Consider the following 16,241-nt stretch of genomic DNA (forward strand, 5'->3'; position numbering starts at 1 on the left):
AGTGGGAGGACTTACACTCCCTGACTTTGAAGCTTATTATAAAGCCACAGTTGCCAAAACAGCATGGTACTGGCACAAAGATAGACATATAGATCAATGGAATCGAATTGAGAATTCAGAGATAGACCCTCAGATCTATGGCCGACTGATCTTTGATAAGGCCCCCAAAGTCACTGAACTGAGTCATAGTGGTCTTTTCAACAAATGGGGCTGGAAGAGTTGGATATCCATATCCAAAAGAATGAAAGAGGACCCCTACCTCACCCCCTACACAAAAATTAACTCAAAATGGACCAAAGATCTCAATATAAAAGAAAGTACCATAAAACTCCTAGAAGATAATGTAGGAAAACATCTTCAAGACCTTGTATTAGGCGGCCACTTCCTAGACTTTACACCCAAAGCACAAGCAACAAAAGAAAAAATAGATAAATGGGAACTCCTCAAACTTAGAAGTTTCTGCACCTCAAAGGAATTTCTCAAAAAGGTAAAGAGGCAGCCAACTCAATGGGAAAAAATTTTTGGAAACCATGTATCTGACAAAAGACTGATATCTTGCATATACAAAGAAATCCTACAACTCAATGACAATAGTACAGACAGCCCAATTATAAAATGGGCAAAAGATATGAAAAGACAGTTCTCTGAAGAGGAAATACAAATGGCCAAGAAACACATGAAAAAATGTTCAGCTTCACTAGCTATTAGAGAGATGCAAATTAAGACCACAATGAGATACCATCTAACACCGGTTAGAATGGCTGCCATTAAACAAACAGGAAACTACAAATGCTGGAGGGGATGTGGAGAAATTGGAACTCTTATTCATTGTTGGTGGGACTGTATAATGGTTCAGCCACTCTGGAAGTCAGTCTGGCAGTTCCTTAGAAAACTAGAAATAGAGTTACCATTCGATCCAGCGATTGCACTTCTTGGTATATACCCGGAAGATCAGAAAGCAGTGACACGAACAGATACCTGCACACCAATGTTCATAGCAGCATTATTTACAATTGCCAAGAGATGGAAACAACCCAAATGTCCTCCAACAGATGAGTGGATAAATAAAATGTGGTATATACACACGATGGAATACTACACGGCAGTAAGAAGGAACGATCTCGTGAAACATATGACAACATGGATGAACCTTGAAGACATAATGCTGAGCGAAATAAGCCAGGCACAAAAAGAGAAATATTATATGCTACCACTAATGTGAACTTTGAAAAATGTAAAACAAATGGTTTATAATGTAGAATGTAGGGGAACTAGCAATAGAGAGCAATTAAGGAAGAGGGAACAATAATCCAAGAAGAACAGATAAGCTATTTAATGTTCTGGGGATGCCCAGGAATGACTATGGTCTGTTAATATCTGATGGATATAGTAGGAACAAATTCACAGAAATGTTGCTATATTAGGTAACTTTCTTGGGGTAAAGTAGGAACAGGTTGGAAGTAAAGCAGTTATCTTAGGTTAGTTGTCTTTTTCTTACTCCCTTTTTATGGTCTCTTTGAAATGTTCTTTTATTGTATGTTTTTGTTTTGTTTTGTTTTGTTTTTAATTTTTTTTTCCATACAGTTGATTTAAAAAAGAAAAAAAAGGAAAAAAAAAAGGAAAAAAATATGTAGTGCCCCCTTGAGGAACCTGTGGAGACTGCAGGGGTATTGGCCTACCCCACCTCGATGGGGACTGGTGGTTTGATGGGTTGAGCCCTCTACCATAGGCTTTGCCCTTGGGAAGACGGTTGCTGCAAAGGAGAGGCTAGGCCTCCCTATAATTGTGCCTAAGAGCCTCCTCCCAAATGCCTCTTTGTTGCTCAGATGTGGCCTTCTCTCTCTAGCTAAGGCAACTTGAAAGGTGAAGTCACTGCCCTCCCCACTACGTGGGATCAGACACCCAGGGGAGTGAATCTCCCTGGCAACGTGGAATATGACTCCTGGGGAGGAATGTAGACCCGGCATCGTGGGATGGAGAACATCTTCTTGACCAAAAGGGGGATGTGAAAGGAAATGAAATAAGCTTCAGTAGCAGAGAGATTCCAAAAGGAGCCGAGAGGTCACTCTGGTGGGCACTCTTACGCACAATTTAGATAACCCTTTTTAGGTTCTAAAGAATTGGGGTAGCTGGTGGTGGATACCTGAAACTATCAGACTACAACCCAGAACCCATGAATCTTGAAGACAATTGTATAAAAATGTAGCTTATGAGGGGTGACAGTGGGATTGGGAAAGCCATAAGGACCACACTCCACTTTGTCTAGTTTATGGATGGATGAGTAGAAAAATAGGGGAAGGATACAAACAAACAAACAGACAAAGGTACCCAGTGTTCTTTTTTACTTCAATTGCTCTTTTTCACTTTAATTATTATTATTGTTATTTTTGTGTGTGTGCTAATGAAGGTGTGAGGGATTGATTTAGGTGATGAATGTACAACTATGTAATGGTACTGTGAACAATCGAATGTACGATTTGTTTTGTATGACTGCGTGGTATGTGAATATATCTCAATAAAATGAAGATAAAAAAAAAGAAAAACTACACATGAAGTATAGTGCCTAAAACACAGTAAATGCTCAGTTAATGTTAACCAATATAATAATTGTGCCTTTTTCGTCTTCAGTTGCTACCAGAGATCATAGCTCAGGGCAGGATCCACAATCAATGATCAATAAAATGATAGCATAGGATAACAGATTATATTACAAATATCACAATATTTGATGCTGGACCCCATTCAATTTATTTCTGTCTACCAGCCATTTATGGATGGTTCCTTTGCATCAGGCACTGGCCTAAGCATTGCAGACTGGTACAAAGTGCTACAAAGTGGAATTAGATACATTTCCTACCATCATAGAACTCAATATCTTCTTGCAGATTAATAGTGAACTGCCTTTCGAAATATGGTATATCATATGCTATGGAAGGAGGCAAAGTATGGTGCTTTGACAAAACAGACAAGATGATAGATACTGCCTGGGGTACAGAAAACAGTTTTTACAGAGATGCTATTAGAATCCAGCCTTTAAGAGAAGTAGGAATTTGCAGGATGGAAATAACATCCCAGGTAGAGAAAATAGCAATGGCAAAGGCACTGTGATAGGAAATTCCATGGTGAAAAAAAAAAAAAAGAAAAGAAGAATGTATATTCTGCTGTTATTGGATGGAGTCTTCTATATATATTTTCACCAGTTTTGTTTGGTTATTTTATGGTGTTGTTCAAGTTCTCTATTTCCTTATTGATACCCATTATTTAAAAGGGGACATTGAAGTCCTATACTATCATTGTACTACTGTCTATTAATAGTTCCCTTCAATCTGTCAATATAGACATCATATATTTTGGGGCTCTGTTTAGTGCATATATGTTTACAATTTTTGTATCTTCTTTATAGGTTGTTTCCTTTACCAATATGCAATGACTTTTGTCTCTGGTACTAGTTTTGGACTTAAAGTGTATAATTTTTTTTTTGAGACATAAATAAAAATTTATTCTGACTTCAGAATCTAGGTGGCAGATTGAGGACACACATCAGTGAACAAAACAGACAAAAATTCCTGCCCTTGTGGAATATACAATCCAGAGCCTCCATATTTTATATTATCTTCAGGACATTGGAAGAATTTAAGGATAGTGTGAAAGAAGACAATGCAAGGACAAAAAGAAAGGTAGTCATAAACTACAAGAGACAGAAGGGCAAGAAAACCAGGAAAGGCCATGTAATCATGGCAGACTATTGAGTACATAGTAAACAATATTTGCATAGTCAAGAATTTAAACAATGTGTATTTTTTAAACACTTTTTATTGTGAAATATAGCATATATACAGAAAAGTGGTAACTTTCAAGGTATGGTTTAACAAGTAGTTATAGAGCAAATTTCAAAGTATGGTATGGATTACAGTTCCACAACTTTATTTATTTTCTTCTGGCTGTTCTAATACACTAGACACTAAAAAAAAAACAAAAACCTATCTAATGATTCAGTAGTCATAATCCTTTGTTAAATCCTATCTTGTCTGTTACTACTCTTCCCTTTCATTTGATCATGGTGTCAGTCTTCAGGCTTGTCAATACAGTGACCACTCTAACTTGTTCATATTGAAAAGGGTTGTCATCATTATGGGGAAGGGGGATGCAGCTGGTTGATTATTGAAGAGAGTGCTGCCTCTAGGTTTTGGGACTTACCTGGCATAGGAACAATCTGGAGGTTTTAAGTTTCTGAAAAATAAACTTAGTGAGTGAAACTTTTATAGAGTCTCACATAGGGACCTGGGTATTCTTTAGGAATTTTAGGAATACTGTGGGTTTGGGCTTGGCATACTGTGGTAATTTGCAATATTTGGCTAAAGCTTGCATAAGAGTAATCTCCAGGATAGGCTCTTGACTCTATTTGAAATCTCTTAGCCACTGAAACCTTATTTTGTTACATTTCTTATCCCCCTTTTGGTCAAGAAGGCATTCTTAATCCTGCTATTCCAAGGCTAGGCTTATTCCTGAGAGTCATGTTCCATGTCACCAGGGAGACTTACACCCCTGGAAGTCATGTCCCACATAGGAGGGAGGGTAATGAATTTATTTGCAGAGTTGGGCTTAGAGAAAGGCCACATCTGAGCAACAAAAGAGATTCTCTGGAAGTGTTCTGGTTTGCTAAAGCTGCCATTAGGCAAAATACCGGAAATGGATTGGCTTTAATAAAGGAGACTTAATAGGTTACAAATTTACAGTTCTAAGGCCATAAAAGTGTCCAAACTAAGGCCTCAACAAGGGGATAAAATAAAAGAAAGAAAACCCTGTTCAAGGTCTTTCCCCAACCCTGAAGTTTTCTCAGTCCCAGTATGGACTATTTAAAGATAAGCCCTTTAGGTTCTTAACTCTTTCACCTGAATAGTTACTCTCAGACAACTTTAATTCTTAATTCTGCCCTTGCCTGGGGCAGTTTTGAAGCAGGAGCTCTGATGGGCTATTGAAAAGTAAAAAGATAAAGAGTTGGGTGTAGAGCAAGAAAGAAGGGAGGAAAAAAAAAAAAACCTTTTCAGAGCAGGACTCCGGCTCCCCAGGTTTGGAAGCCAGAGCCCAATTTGGTAACAGTCTCCATGTGCCCCTCTCTCTTGGAGCCCAGCCCTTCTCAGTATTCTGAACACGTCCTACTCCAAAACTATACTTTTTGTTGTTGTTGTTGATGTCAGCCCCACCTCCTCTCTGCCAGACAGATTCCTCCCAGCTCCTTTGGTGCCCAATGCTGGTTTATCTGTATTTGGAGCTTTTATTCAGCAGCCTGAATTTGTTGATTAATTCTGCAGTTGGTGCTGGGTTGAGCCCCCTCTCCTTACTCCCAGCACAGATTGTTTCTTTTTCCCCTCAAGAAACCAGCGCTAAGACAGCCTGCCATGCCTGGGGTGTAGGGGTGCCATCCCCCTGGCTGGGGAAACTTACAGTTTGCTGCAATCTCAGCTGTTCCACCTGAGATCTCAATGTTCCACATTGGTGTATGATGTGTGACTCGTCACAGAAGTCCCTGAAGTGGCTGTTCAATACAGTTCCTGGCTATTTACTAGCTTCCCTAGAGGAGCAACTAGATTTCACACCTCACATCTTTCCACCCCTCCATAGTACCATGCTGTTTTGATTACTGTAGCTTTATAGTAGGCTTTAAAGTCAAAAGTGTAAGTCCTCCCACTTCGTTCTTTTTTAGTATGTTTTTGGCAATTCAAGGCCCCTTCCCCTTCCAAGTAACTTTGATGACTAGCTTTTCCAACTCTGCAAAGTATGTTGTTGGAATTTTGGTTGGTATTGCACTGAATCTGTAGATCATTTTGGGTAGAATTCCCGTCTTAATGACATTTGGCCTTCCTATCCATAAACATGGAATATCTTTCCACCTATTTAGTTCCTCTTTGATTTCTTTTAGTAAAGTTTTCTAATTTTGTGTTGAGGTCTTTTAGATCCCTGGTTAAGTTTATTCCTAGGTACTTGATTCTTTTAGTTGCTATTGTGAATGGAAATTTTTTTTTGATTGCCTCTTCGTTTAGGTCATTACCAGTGTATAGAAACATTACTGACTTTAACACATTAATCTTGTATTCTGCCACTTTGCTGAATTTGTTTATTAGCTCAAGTAGCATTCTCAGTATTTTCCAAATATTGGATCATATCATCTGCAAATAATGAGAATTTTATTTCTTCTTTTCAGATTTTGATGCCTTTTATTTCTCTGTCTTGCCTAGTTGCTCTGGCTAGAACTTCTAACACAATGTTGAATAATAGTGGTGACGGTGGGATCCTTGTCTTGTTCCCAGTCTTAGAGGGGAGGATTTCAATCTCTCACTGTTGTGTTCTATGCCGACTGTGGATTTTTCATATATGCCCTTTAACATATTGAGTAAGTTTCCTTCAATTCCTACGTTTTGAAGTGTTTTTATCAAAAAAGGATGCTGAATTTTGTAGAATGCTTTTTCAGCATCTTTAGAGATGATCATTTGATTTTTCCCTTTTGATTTTTAATGTGTTACATTACATTGATTGAGTTTCTTATGTTGAACCACCCTTGCATGCCTGGAACAAACACTGCTTGGTCATGGTATATAATTCTTTTAATGTCCCTTTGGAATCTATTTGCAAGTATTTTGTTGAGAATTTTTGCATCTATATTCATTTGGGAGATTGGCCTGTAGTTTCCTTTCTTGTAGTATCTTTATCTGCTTTTGGTATTAGAGTGATGTTAGATTCATAAAATGAGTTAGGTAGTGTTGTTCCTTTATCTTCAGTTTTTTGAAAGAGTTTGAGCAGGAATGATGTTAGTTCTTTTTGGAATGTTTGGTAAAACTCTGTGAAGCCATCAGGCCCTGGGCTTTTCTTTGTAGGAAAATTTTTGATGACTCATTGGATCTCTTTACTTGTAATTGGTTTGTTAAGGTCTTCTGTTTCTTTTTGAGTTAGTATAGGTTATTTATGTGTTTCCAGGAAATGGTCCATTTCCTCTAAGTTGTCTAGTTTGTTGGCGTACAGTTGTTCATAGTATCTTTTATGATTTTTAAAATTTCTTCAGGATCCATGGTTATGACCCCACCCCCATTTCTTTTGTTTGTTTGTTTTTTGTTTTGTTTTGTTTTATTATTATTAAATTCAGTTTTATTGAAATACATTCACACACCATGCAATCATCCATGGTACGCAATCCACTGTCCACAGTATAACATAGTTATGTGTTCATCACCACAGTCTATCTCTGAACATTTTCCTTACATCAGAAAGAACCAGAACAAGAATAAAAAATAAAAGTGAAAAAAGAACACCCAAATCATCCCCCCATCCCACCCCATTTGTCCTTTAGTTTTTATCCCCATTTTTCTACTCATCCATACACTAGATAAAGGGGGTGTGATCCACAAGGTCTTCACAATCACACTGTCACCCCTTGTAATCTACATTATTATGTAATTGTCTTCAGGAGTCCAGACTGCTGGGTTGGAGTTTGGTAGTTTCAGGTATTTACTTCTAGCTATTCCAATACATTAAAACCTAAGAGGTGTTATCTATATAGTGCATAAGAATGTCCACCAGAGTGACCTCTTGACTCCATTTGAAATCTCTCAGCCACTGAAACTATTTTGTCTCATTTTGCATCCCCCTTTTGGTCAGGAAGATACTCTCAGTCCCACGATGCCGGGTCCACATTCATCCCCGGGAATCATATTCTGCATTGCCAGGGAGATTTACACCCCTGGGAGTCGGGTCCCACGTAGGGGGGAGGGCAGCGAGTTCACCTGTCGAGATGGCTCAGTTAGAGAGAGAGAGGGCCACATCTGAGCAACAAAGAGGTTCTCAGGGGGAGACTCTTAGGCACAATTATATGCAAGTTTAGCCTCTCCTTTGCAGTAACGAGCTTCATAAGGGCAAGTCCCATGATCGAGGGCTCAGCACGTCAAACCGCCAGTCCCAATGTTTGTGACAACATCAACACCAGTCCAGGTGAGGATGTCCAACACATCCGCACCTTCCCCCAGATCCTCCCCACCCCCATTTCTGATTTTGTTTATTTGAATCTTCTCTTTTTGACTTTGTCAGTCTAGCTAAGGATTTGTCACTTTTGTTGACCTTCTCAAAGAACCAACTTTTGGTTTTATTGATTCTCAGTATTTTTGTTTGTTTTTCAGATCATTTATTTCTGCTTTAATCTTTATTTCTTTTCTTTTACTTGCTTTATGGTTAGTTTACTGTTCTTTGTCCAGCTTCTTCAGTTGTTTAGTTAGGTCTTTGGTTTTAGCTCTTTCTTCCTTTTAAATGTATGAGTTTAGAGCTATTAATTTCCCTCTCAGCATCACCTTTGCTGCATCCCATAGGTTTTGTTATATTGAATTCTCGTTTTCATTTATCTCCAGATATTTGCTAATTTCTGTTTGAATTTGTTCTTTGACCCAGTGATTGTTTAAGAGTGTGTTGTTTAACCTCCATATGTTTGTGAAAGTTCTGGTTCTTTGGTGGTTATTGATTTCCAGCTGCATTCCATTATGTTCAGAGAATGTTTGTTGCATAATTTCAATCTTTTTAAATTTATTAAGACTTGTTTTGTGCCCCAGCATATAGTCTATCCTGGAGAACGTTCCATGATTGCTGGAGAAGAATGTGTATCCTCATATTTTGGGGTATGGCGACCTATATATGTCTGTTAGGTCTAATTCGTGTATCCCATTGTTTAGGTTCTCAATTTCCTTATTGGTCCTCTGTCTAATTCTATCTATAGAAGAGAGTGGTGTATTGAAGTCTCCCACTATTGTAGAAATGTCTATCGCTCCCTTTAGTTTTGCCAGTGTTTGTCTCATGTACTTTGGAGCACCTTGGTTGGGTGCATAAACATTTATGATTGTCATTTCTTCTTTAAGAATTGTCCCTTTATTAATATATAGTGTCCTTCTTTGTCTCTTATGACATCTTTGCATGTAAAGTCTATTTTGTCTCATATTAGCATACCTGCATGTTTCAGTTTGCTAAAGCTGGTAGAATACAAAATACCAGAAATGAATTGAGTTTTACAGTGGGGGTTTATTAGTTCACAAATTTACAGTTCTAATGCCATGAAAGTATCCCAATTAAGGCATCAACAGGACAGGAAAATCATATGGCCGGAAGTCTGCTGGTCCTCTCCCATGTTTAGCTTCTGGTTTCCATGGGTTTCTTCTAAAAGTCTCTGGGCTTCTGTCTTAGCTTCTCTCTCTTAGCTTCTCTCTTAGCTTCTTCCAGAGACAAACTCTGGATTATATTTCTTAGCTTTTCTGCTTGTTTCTCCTGGGACATTTCTGTCTGAGTGTCTCAAAGCCCTCTTCAAAATGTCTCTGCTTTTGATCCTCTCATAGAGGACACCAGTAAAGACAAAGGAACTCCAGACACCAGCCACATGCCTTCCCAGCTAACAGAAGTGTTCCAGATGTCACCAGCCATTCTTCAGTAAAAGTATCCTCTCTTGTTGATTCCTTAGTTTGGAACTTTTATGGCCTTAGAATTCTAAATATAAAACCAAATAAACCCCCTTTATAAAAGCCAGTCCTTTTCTGGTATTTTGCATAATGGCATTAGCAAACCGGAACACTATTCCTAGTCCTTTATGCTTCTCTTCTTCTTGGACACCAGTGATTCTTCTATTTGTGCTCTTTATGTTGTCCATCATTTCCCTGAGATCCATTTCAAATTTTTTGATCTTTTTCACCATTTGTTCTTTTGTGCATTCATATTCAGTTGCCTGTATTCTAGTTCACTTATTCTTTCTTCTGCCACTTCAGATCTGATGTTGTGTTTCTCTAGTATGTTTTTAATTTGATCTACAGTATGTTTCATTTCCAAAAATTCTGCTATTTTTCTGTTTACTCTTTCAAATTCTTCTTTATGGTCTTCTAGTGTCTTCTTGATGTCCTTCATACCTTTAGCCAACCCACTGAAGTTGTTTTGGAGATATGTATGTACTTCTTTGATTAGCTGTTCCAAGTTCTGTTTCTCCTCCAGCTTTTTAATTTGGTCATTTGGCTTGGTCATTTCTTCTTGGATCTTCATATGCTTTATGATTTTCTGTTGATTTCTCAGTATATGAGAAATGCAAGACTATTTGGACATCTGTATAATATTTGGCAGAACTGCAGCTTGCCAGAGTGCACTTTCCCTTTCTTCCCAGCAGATGATGCTCTTGGTCTACCTCTTCCCCTCAGGCCCACTTTTCCGTGACTAAGGCTGCTTGCTGGGTGGGTCCAGACCAGGTGGAAATCCAATCAGTACAGCAGTTCTCCTTGTGCACTGGAGACTGCCAGCCCCAGAGGTGGGAGGTGGGCACTGTGCAGTTTGGTGGCGAATCTGCTTAAGGGAAAAGTGGGTCTGGTGATCCCCGGGCCTCCAAGTGGATTAGTCTCAGACTGTGAGTCTGCAAGTTTCACCTTCCCCAGCCCTCAGCCAGCTCAGAGGTGCACTTTTAGTTGGCCCAAAAAGATTCTTGCCTGCCATGTGCCCGCAGGCATCTGGGGTGGGGGGAGGGCTCCAGGTGCTTCCGTGTGGCACCCTTCCCTTGCCCCTGCCTCTCTGCCCCTGCAAGCCTCAGGCCTCCATGAAGAAAGGATATAGGCAGCAGAATACAAACTCTCTCGCTCATCTGCCAATTGTCAGATCAGCTCTGCTTAGCTCTGTGTCCCCTCTCCTCCCAAGGGGCGGGCCCCCCAGTCCTCTCCAAAGCCAGGCCCCTGCAGTGGCCTGCCTCAGGGCTGAGGAGTAGGTACTCTGTGCTGCAACAAGGTTTCTGTGTGTGGCCAGCACAAGTCCACTGGTTCCTGAGTTCCCTCACAAGAGTTCCCAGCTGTGGGGCTGAGAAGGGTTATCACCCCTGCTTGTTGCTTAGATGGGAATGCGGGAGTACAGACCTCCTCCCTCTCCCACTCCAGCTGGAACATAGCTGCCAGCCCTGGCAGTGGTCACGATTGAATAAACTCACCCTGTCCTTTCAGTTATAATTTCTCCACTTTTTCATCCAGGTCCCCCCTGTGTATTGTAGAGGTCCTTCTCTGGGTGCTCATACCCTGGAACTGCTGTCCCGGTTATTTTCTGCCTTTTCTCTAGTTATTCCATGAGGGATATGTTTGCTCTGCCTGTTCTATTCTGCCATCTTCCCGGAAGTCTAACTTAAAGTCTGTTTTATCTGATATTAGTGTGGCCACCCCAGCTCTCTTTACGTTACTGTTCGCATGAAATGTCTTTTTCCATCTTCTTACTTTCAACCTGTTTGTGTCTTTGGATCTAAGGTGAGTCTCTTGTAGATGGCATATAGTTGGATCGTGTTTGTGTTTTTTTTAATTGATTTTGCTCTCTGCCTTTTAATTAGTGAGTTTAAACTATTTACATTTAAAGTAATTACTGATAAGAAAGGACTTAATTCTGCCATCTTGCTATTTGCTTTCTATACATCTTATGTCTTTTTTGTTCCTCAATTCCTCCAGTACTACCTTCTTTTGTGTTTGATTGATTAATTTTTACTGTACCATTTTCTTTCCCTCCTCATTTCCTTTTCCATATTTTTTTGTTTTTTTTTTCAGTGGTTACTATGTGGATCATAATTAACATCCTAAATGTATAACAATCTGGTTTGAATTGTTTCAAAATTAGCTTCGATAATGTACAAAAACTCTGCTCCTATACAGCTCCATTCCCCCTACCCCAGTTATTTTGTTATTGTAATAAATTACATCTTTATATATTGTGTGGCCTTGACATAGATTTATTACTGTTTTATGCATTTTTAAAAAATCATGTATAAGCAAAACAGGAGTTACAAACCAAAAAAATACAACAATTCTCGCCTTCATATATACCTATGTTGTTGTTGTTACCTTTACAGAGTATGACTTTGAGGTACTGTCTAGTGTCCTTTCATTTCAGCCTGAAGAACTCACTTTAGCATTTATTATAAGGCAATTCTACTACAGAGGGACTCTCTTGGCTTTTGTTTATCTGGGAATGTCTTCATTTCTACTGGTTTTGAAAGGTGGTTTTGCCCAACATAGATTTTTTGGTTAGCATTTTTTTTCTTTCACCACTTTGATATGTCATCCCACTGCTTTTCAGCCTCCATCGTTACTAATGAGAAATCAGCTGCTAATCATCTTGAGGATCCCTTGTACATGATGAGCCACTTCTTTCTTGCTGCTTTCAAGATACTCTCTTTGTCTTTGGCTTTTGTCATTTTGATTAAAATATGTCTCGGTATATCTCTTTGAATGTATCCTGCTTTGAGTTTGTTGAACATCTTGGATGTGACGATGTATGTCTTTCATCAGATTTGGGGAAGTTTTCACCATTACTTCTTCAAATAGTCTTTCTGCCCCTTTCTCTCCTACTTCAGGAGTTTCTGTAACGCAGATGTTGGTATGTTTGATGGCATCCCACAGGTCCTTAAGGCTCTGTTAATTTTTCTTAATTCTTTTTTCTTTCTGCTCCTCAGACTGGATAAATTAAATTGACTTATCTTTAAGTTCACTGCTTGCTTTCTTCTGCCTGCTCAGATCTGCTGTTGAACCCCTTTAGTGAATTTTTCATTTCAGTGTTGTGGTTTTTAGCTCCAGAATTTCTGTTTAGTTCCTTATAATCTCAGTCTCTTTATTTATATTCTCTATTTGGTGATACAGGGTTCTCCTGGTTTCTTTTAGTTCTTTGTCCATGGTGTCTTTTAGCTTTTTGAGCATGTTTAAGACAGTTGATTTAAAGTCTTTGCCTGGTAAGTCCAATGTCTGGGCTTACTCAGTGACAGCTTCTGTCAGTTTTTTTTTGTTTGTTTTTTTTCCTGTGAATTGACCATACTTTTGTGTTTTTCATATGCCTTGTAATGTTTTTGTTGAAAACTGGCCATTTTAAATATTATAATGTGGTAACTCTGTAAATAATATTCTCCCCATTTTCATAGATTTTGCCACTGTTGATTGTGGAGGGCTGCTATTGTGCATTCAGTGACTTTTCCAGAGTATTTTTGCAAAGGCGATATACCTTGTCATGAGTGGTCTCTGTAGTCTTGTCCCAATATCTCATTATTTAACCAGTTGATCTGACATATTTCCTTAAATACCTGGAACCAAGAAGATACAGCAAACAAACAAACAAAAAAACACCACTTTTCTGGGTTTTGTAGGTTGGCTCTGAGCTAAGGCATTCCTTCAGTGTTAATCCAGGCTTCCTCCAGTTCTACCTTAGCCTTCACCTCCTATTTGCACAGAGCCCAAAGACTGGCCAAAGATGCAAGCCTAGAGTCCTCTCACGTCTTTTTTGGGAATTTGGACATGCATATTGCACTCCAGATAATTCAGTGTACATAGTAGTCTTTCAAAGCTCTTATTCCCCCAAGAATCTTCCTCCTTACCCTCTTCCTTCCCAGGCTTTTGGGTCTGTCTGCTTTTTACCTTGTCTACTGTCCCTTGCCCCAGGTGTCTGTGGTTGTATATGACTTTAAATGCTTTCATCAGCATTTAAAGTTGCTCCAGCAAAACAAAGGTCTGCCTCTGTACTGATCCCTCAGGGGACTGCCAACACATCAAAGTACACAACCAAAAGTTTTTAAGAACAAGGTCTATGTTGCACCCTCTACCATCAGCAAACTAGGAATGTAAGCTGCTGCTGAGCTGGGGAATGGGGTTTGGCAGGCAGGTAAGAAAAATACCACAACACTTTCTTACCAAAATCTAGTAGCCTCTTTTTTCAGCACTCCCCTGGTTGCTTTTTATTAGATTCTAGAGTTTGAAAAAAAGCTGATTATGCCACTTTTTGCCAGCTCTATGTTCCCTTTAGTTGAAAGACTGATTCTTGGAGCTTCCTATTCCACAATTTCCATGACATTACTCTTCCATCCTAATGTGGGTTTTTTGTTTTTGATGTTGTTTGGTTGGTTTAAGCGGCTTAAAACAACAAATATTTATTATCTCACACAGTTTCTGAGGGTCAGGAATCAGGTTGCAGCTTAGCTGGATGGTTCTGCCTTAAGTAGTTGACACAGTATTGACAAGGCAGAGACTTACCTTTCCCTAATCTAATAATATGAAAAACAGGAGGAATATATGTAGGTGGTCAAGAAAGAGAGTGAAAGATCTTTGTGATTTTAGTCAGACTGGTTTGCCAGTGCTGCAGTCCGTTCAAGGCTCAACTGGGGCTAGATAATCCACTTTCAGGCTCAGGCAGGTGGTTTGGGAAGGCCTCAGTTCCTCGTTGGTTGTTGGCTACCACATGAGCTTTTCCATAGTGCTGCTCACCACATGGTAGAAGACTTCCCCCAGAGCAAGAGATGAGAGAGACAGAGAGACCTCCCCTAATGTTTTATTCTGTTTTGGGTTGCTCTTTGATACTCTTCATCCAACACTGAGATCATTGGACTCTTCCTGCGTGAGAGAAATTTGAATCCTTGATGTAATTCCTTAGTGGAGAAGAATTGGTTTGCCCCTTTCCTAGAGGCACTGCCACTTAGTGCCTTAATGAGCCTTAATGATGGAAGTAAGAGATTCTAAGAAGCTTCACACAGCCTTAGAATGAAGCAGGAAACCCCTTGCTGTCACACCCTTCTTCTTCCTCCTTGCCCCTCACACTTCTTCTCCTTTCACATTCAAAGAACCATGAAAATGAGCTTCCTGGCAAAGCTGGGACCTTAAAAATGTCACTATAAACTACTTTCCTATTGTATTTTCTTGAAGATGTGCTTGGTTGTTTGTTTTATGGCAGAGGAATATCCATTTTGGTTAAAAAAACATGTGTGAGAGAGAGAGGGAGAAAAGGGACTTCAGTGATTCCCCTGGTAGGTCATATTCCTCAACCAAAAGATCAGTCAGCTCTTTGTTGATCACCTTGCTCTGTGTGAGGTGCTATTCTAGGCAAAGAGGAATGCAAAAATATATAAAACAACCCCAGCTCTCAAATAACATACAGGATAAAGGGGGAAAATAGGACATAGCAGCTGTTAAAAAAATACAAGGCAGCATTTGTGCCAAATGAAGAGCCCTAGCAGTAGTTGCCACAGTATTGACAAGGCAGAGACTTACCCTTCCCTAATCTAATAATATGCAAAAACAGGAGGAATATATGTAGGTGGTCAAGAAAGAGAGTGAAAGATCTTTGTGATTGTGTTCATTTTTCAGTTCTAGTAAAATATATTACAGCCTAATGATCTTTGGGAACTTTTGATGCCCTGCTTGTAGGACTGAAGTCTTTGATTTGGCTCTTTCCCATCATTACTCAGACAATTTCATTCTTATTTATCTAATTACTTGTTGCTACAGGGAAAGACTATTAGCATCCATGAATTTTTTTTAATTTTGAAAACGTAAATTAAGTTTACAGTTTTATATCTACTTTTCGAATAACATTTCAGTACTTACAGGGGTCTCATAAAATGAATTAACCATTAGGTCATGGTAAGAATAAGAATGCAAGCCTAATCTAACAGTTTGCTAGGTAATCATGTGTGGTTGATACTGGTGTTTTTTCTGTATGGATAGATGCTTCTGGAATGTGGGGCTAGGGGGAGTCAGGATGTCATCCTCTGCAAGACGGCTCCTACATGGCAATTGTGTGTCTCCTCTAGTGGGTGATACAGTCATGTTTCAATATCCCAAGTTAGGGTAGTTCTGCAACATCTGTTAGATTATGACTGGACTTGTTCTGAAATAGAAGAGCATGTGTGTATGAGTTTTTCATCATTCAGATCTTCAACTCACTGTGAACTGGAACTTGACCCTTATATAGCAATAGTGGATTTGCTTCTGGAAAACTGCCCCCACATTCTAAAATACATTGATATCAGAGAAAGCAACCTATACTTCATTTGTATACCTAGGAATTAAATCATGGATTTTTTACTTTTTGCATAATTTAAGCTGTTATAGATTCATAGTTTATGACATTTAATGATTGAGGCTTTACACTTTTCTTTTCCCCCACAAAAAACGAAATCCATAATAACTCCTTATTTAATATGTTCACAATTTGAGTATGTTCTCCTTTTCTTTCTTGTTGGCTACAGTTAAACTGCTATTTGTTTTGTTCTTTTAATAAAAAGATAAATTCTGAATCTTCATGTGATTTTCCTCTTCTAGACAATTAAATCCCACACAGAAACAGAGGAGAAACAAACAGAGAGCCGTACCATCACCCCACCTGCTGCACCCAAACCAAAACGAGAAGAGAACCCTCAGGTAAGCCCACCCCTACAAAGGCAAAGCTCAGTCTATGAT

At 39.1% G+C, this 16,241-nt stretch overlaps 1 protein-coding gene across 20 annotated transcripts in view; it reads left to right on the forward strand.

Moving 5' to 3' along the window:
- PHF21A (PHD finger protein 21A) overlaps window positions 1-16,241 on the forward strand; it is a 282,142-nt gene that overhangs the window by 239,906 nt on the left and 25,995 nt on the right. For all 20 annotated transcript variants that reach the window (XM_037838633.1, XM_037838635.1, XM_037838639.1 and 17 more), the window contains one exon: window positions 16,104-16,202. In XM_037838633.1, coding sequence (XP_037694561.1) covers window positions 16,104-16,202 — 99 coding nt within the window. The remainder of the gene's footprint in view (window positions 1-16,103; window positions 16,203-16,241) is intronic.

Source organism: Choloepus didactylus, chromosome 6 (assembly GCF_015220235.1).
Source record: "Choloepus didactylus isolate mChoDid1 chromosome 6, mChoDid1.pri, whole genome shotgun sequence".
In the NCBI taxonomy this organism is placed as follows: Eukaryota; Metazoa; Chordata; class Mammalia; order Pilosa; family Megalonychidae; genus Choloepus; species Choloepus didactylus.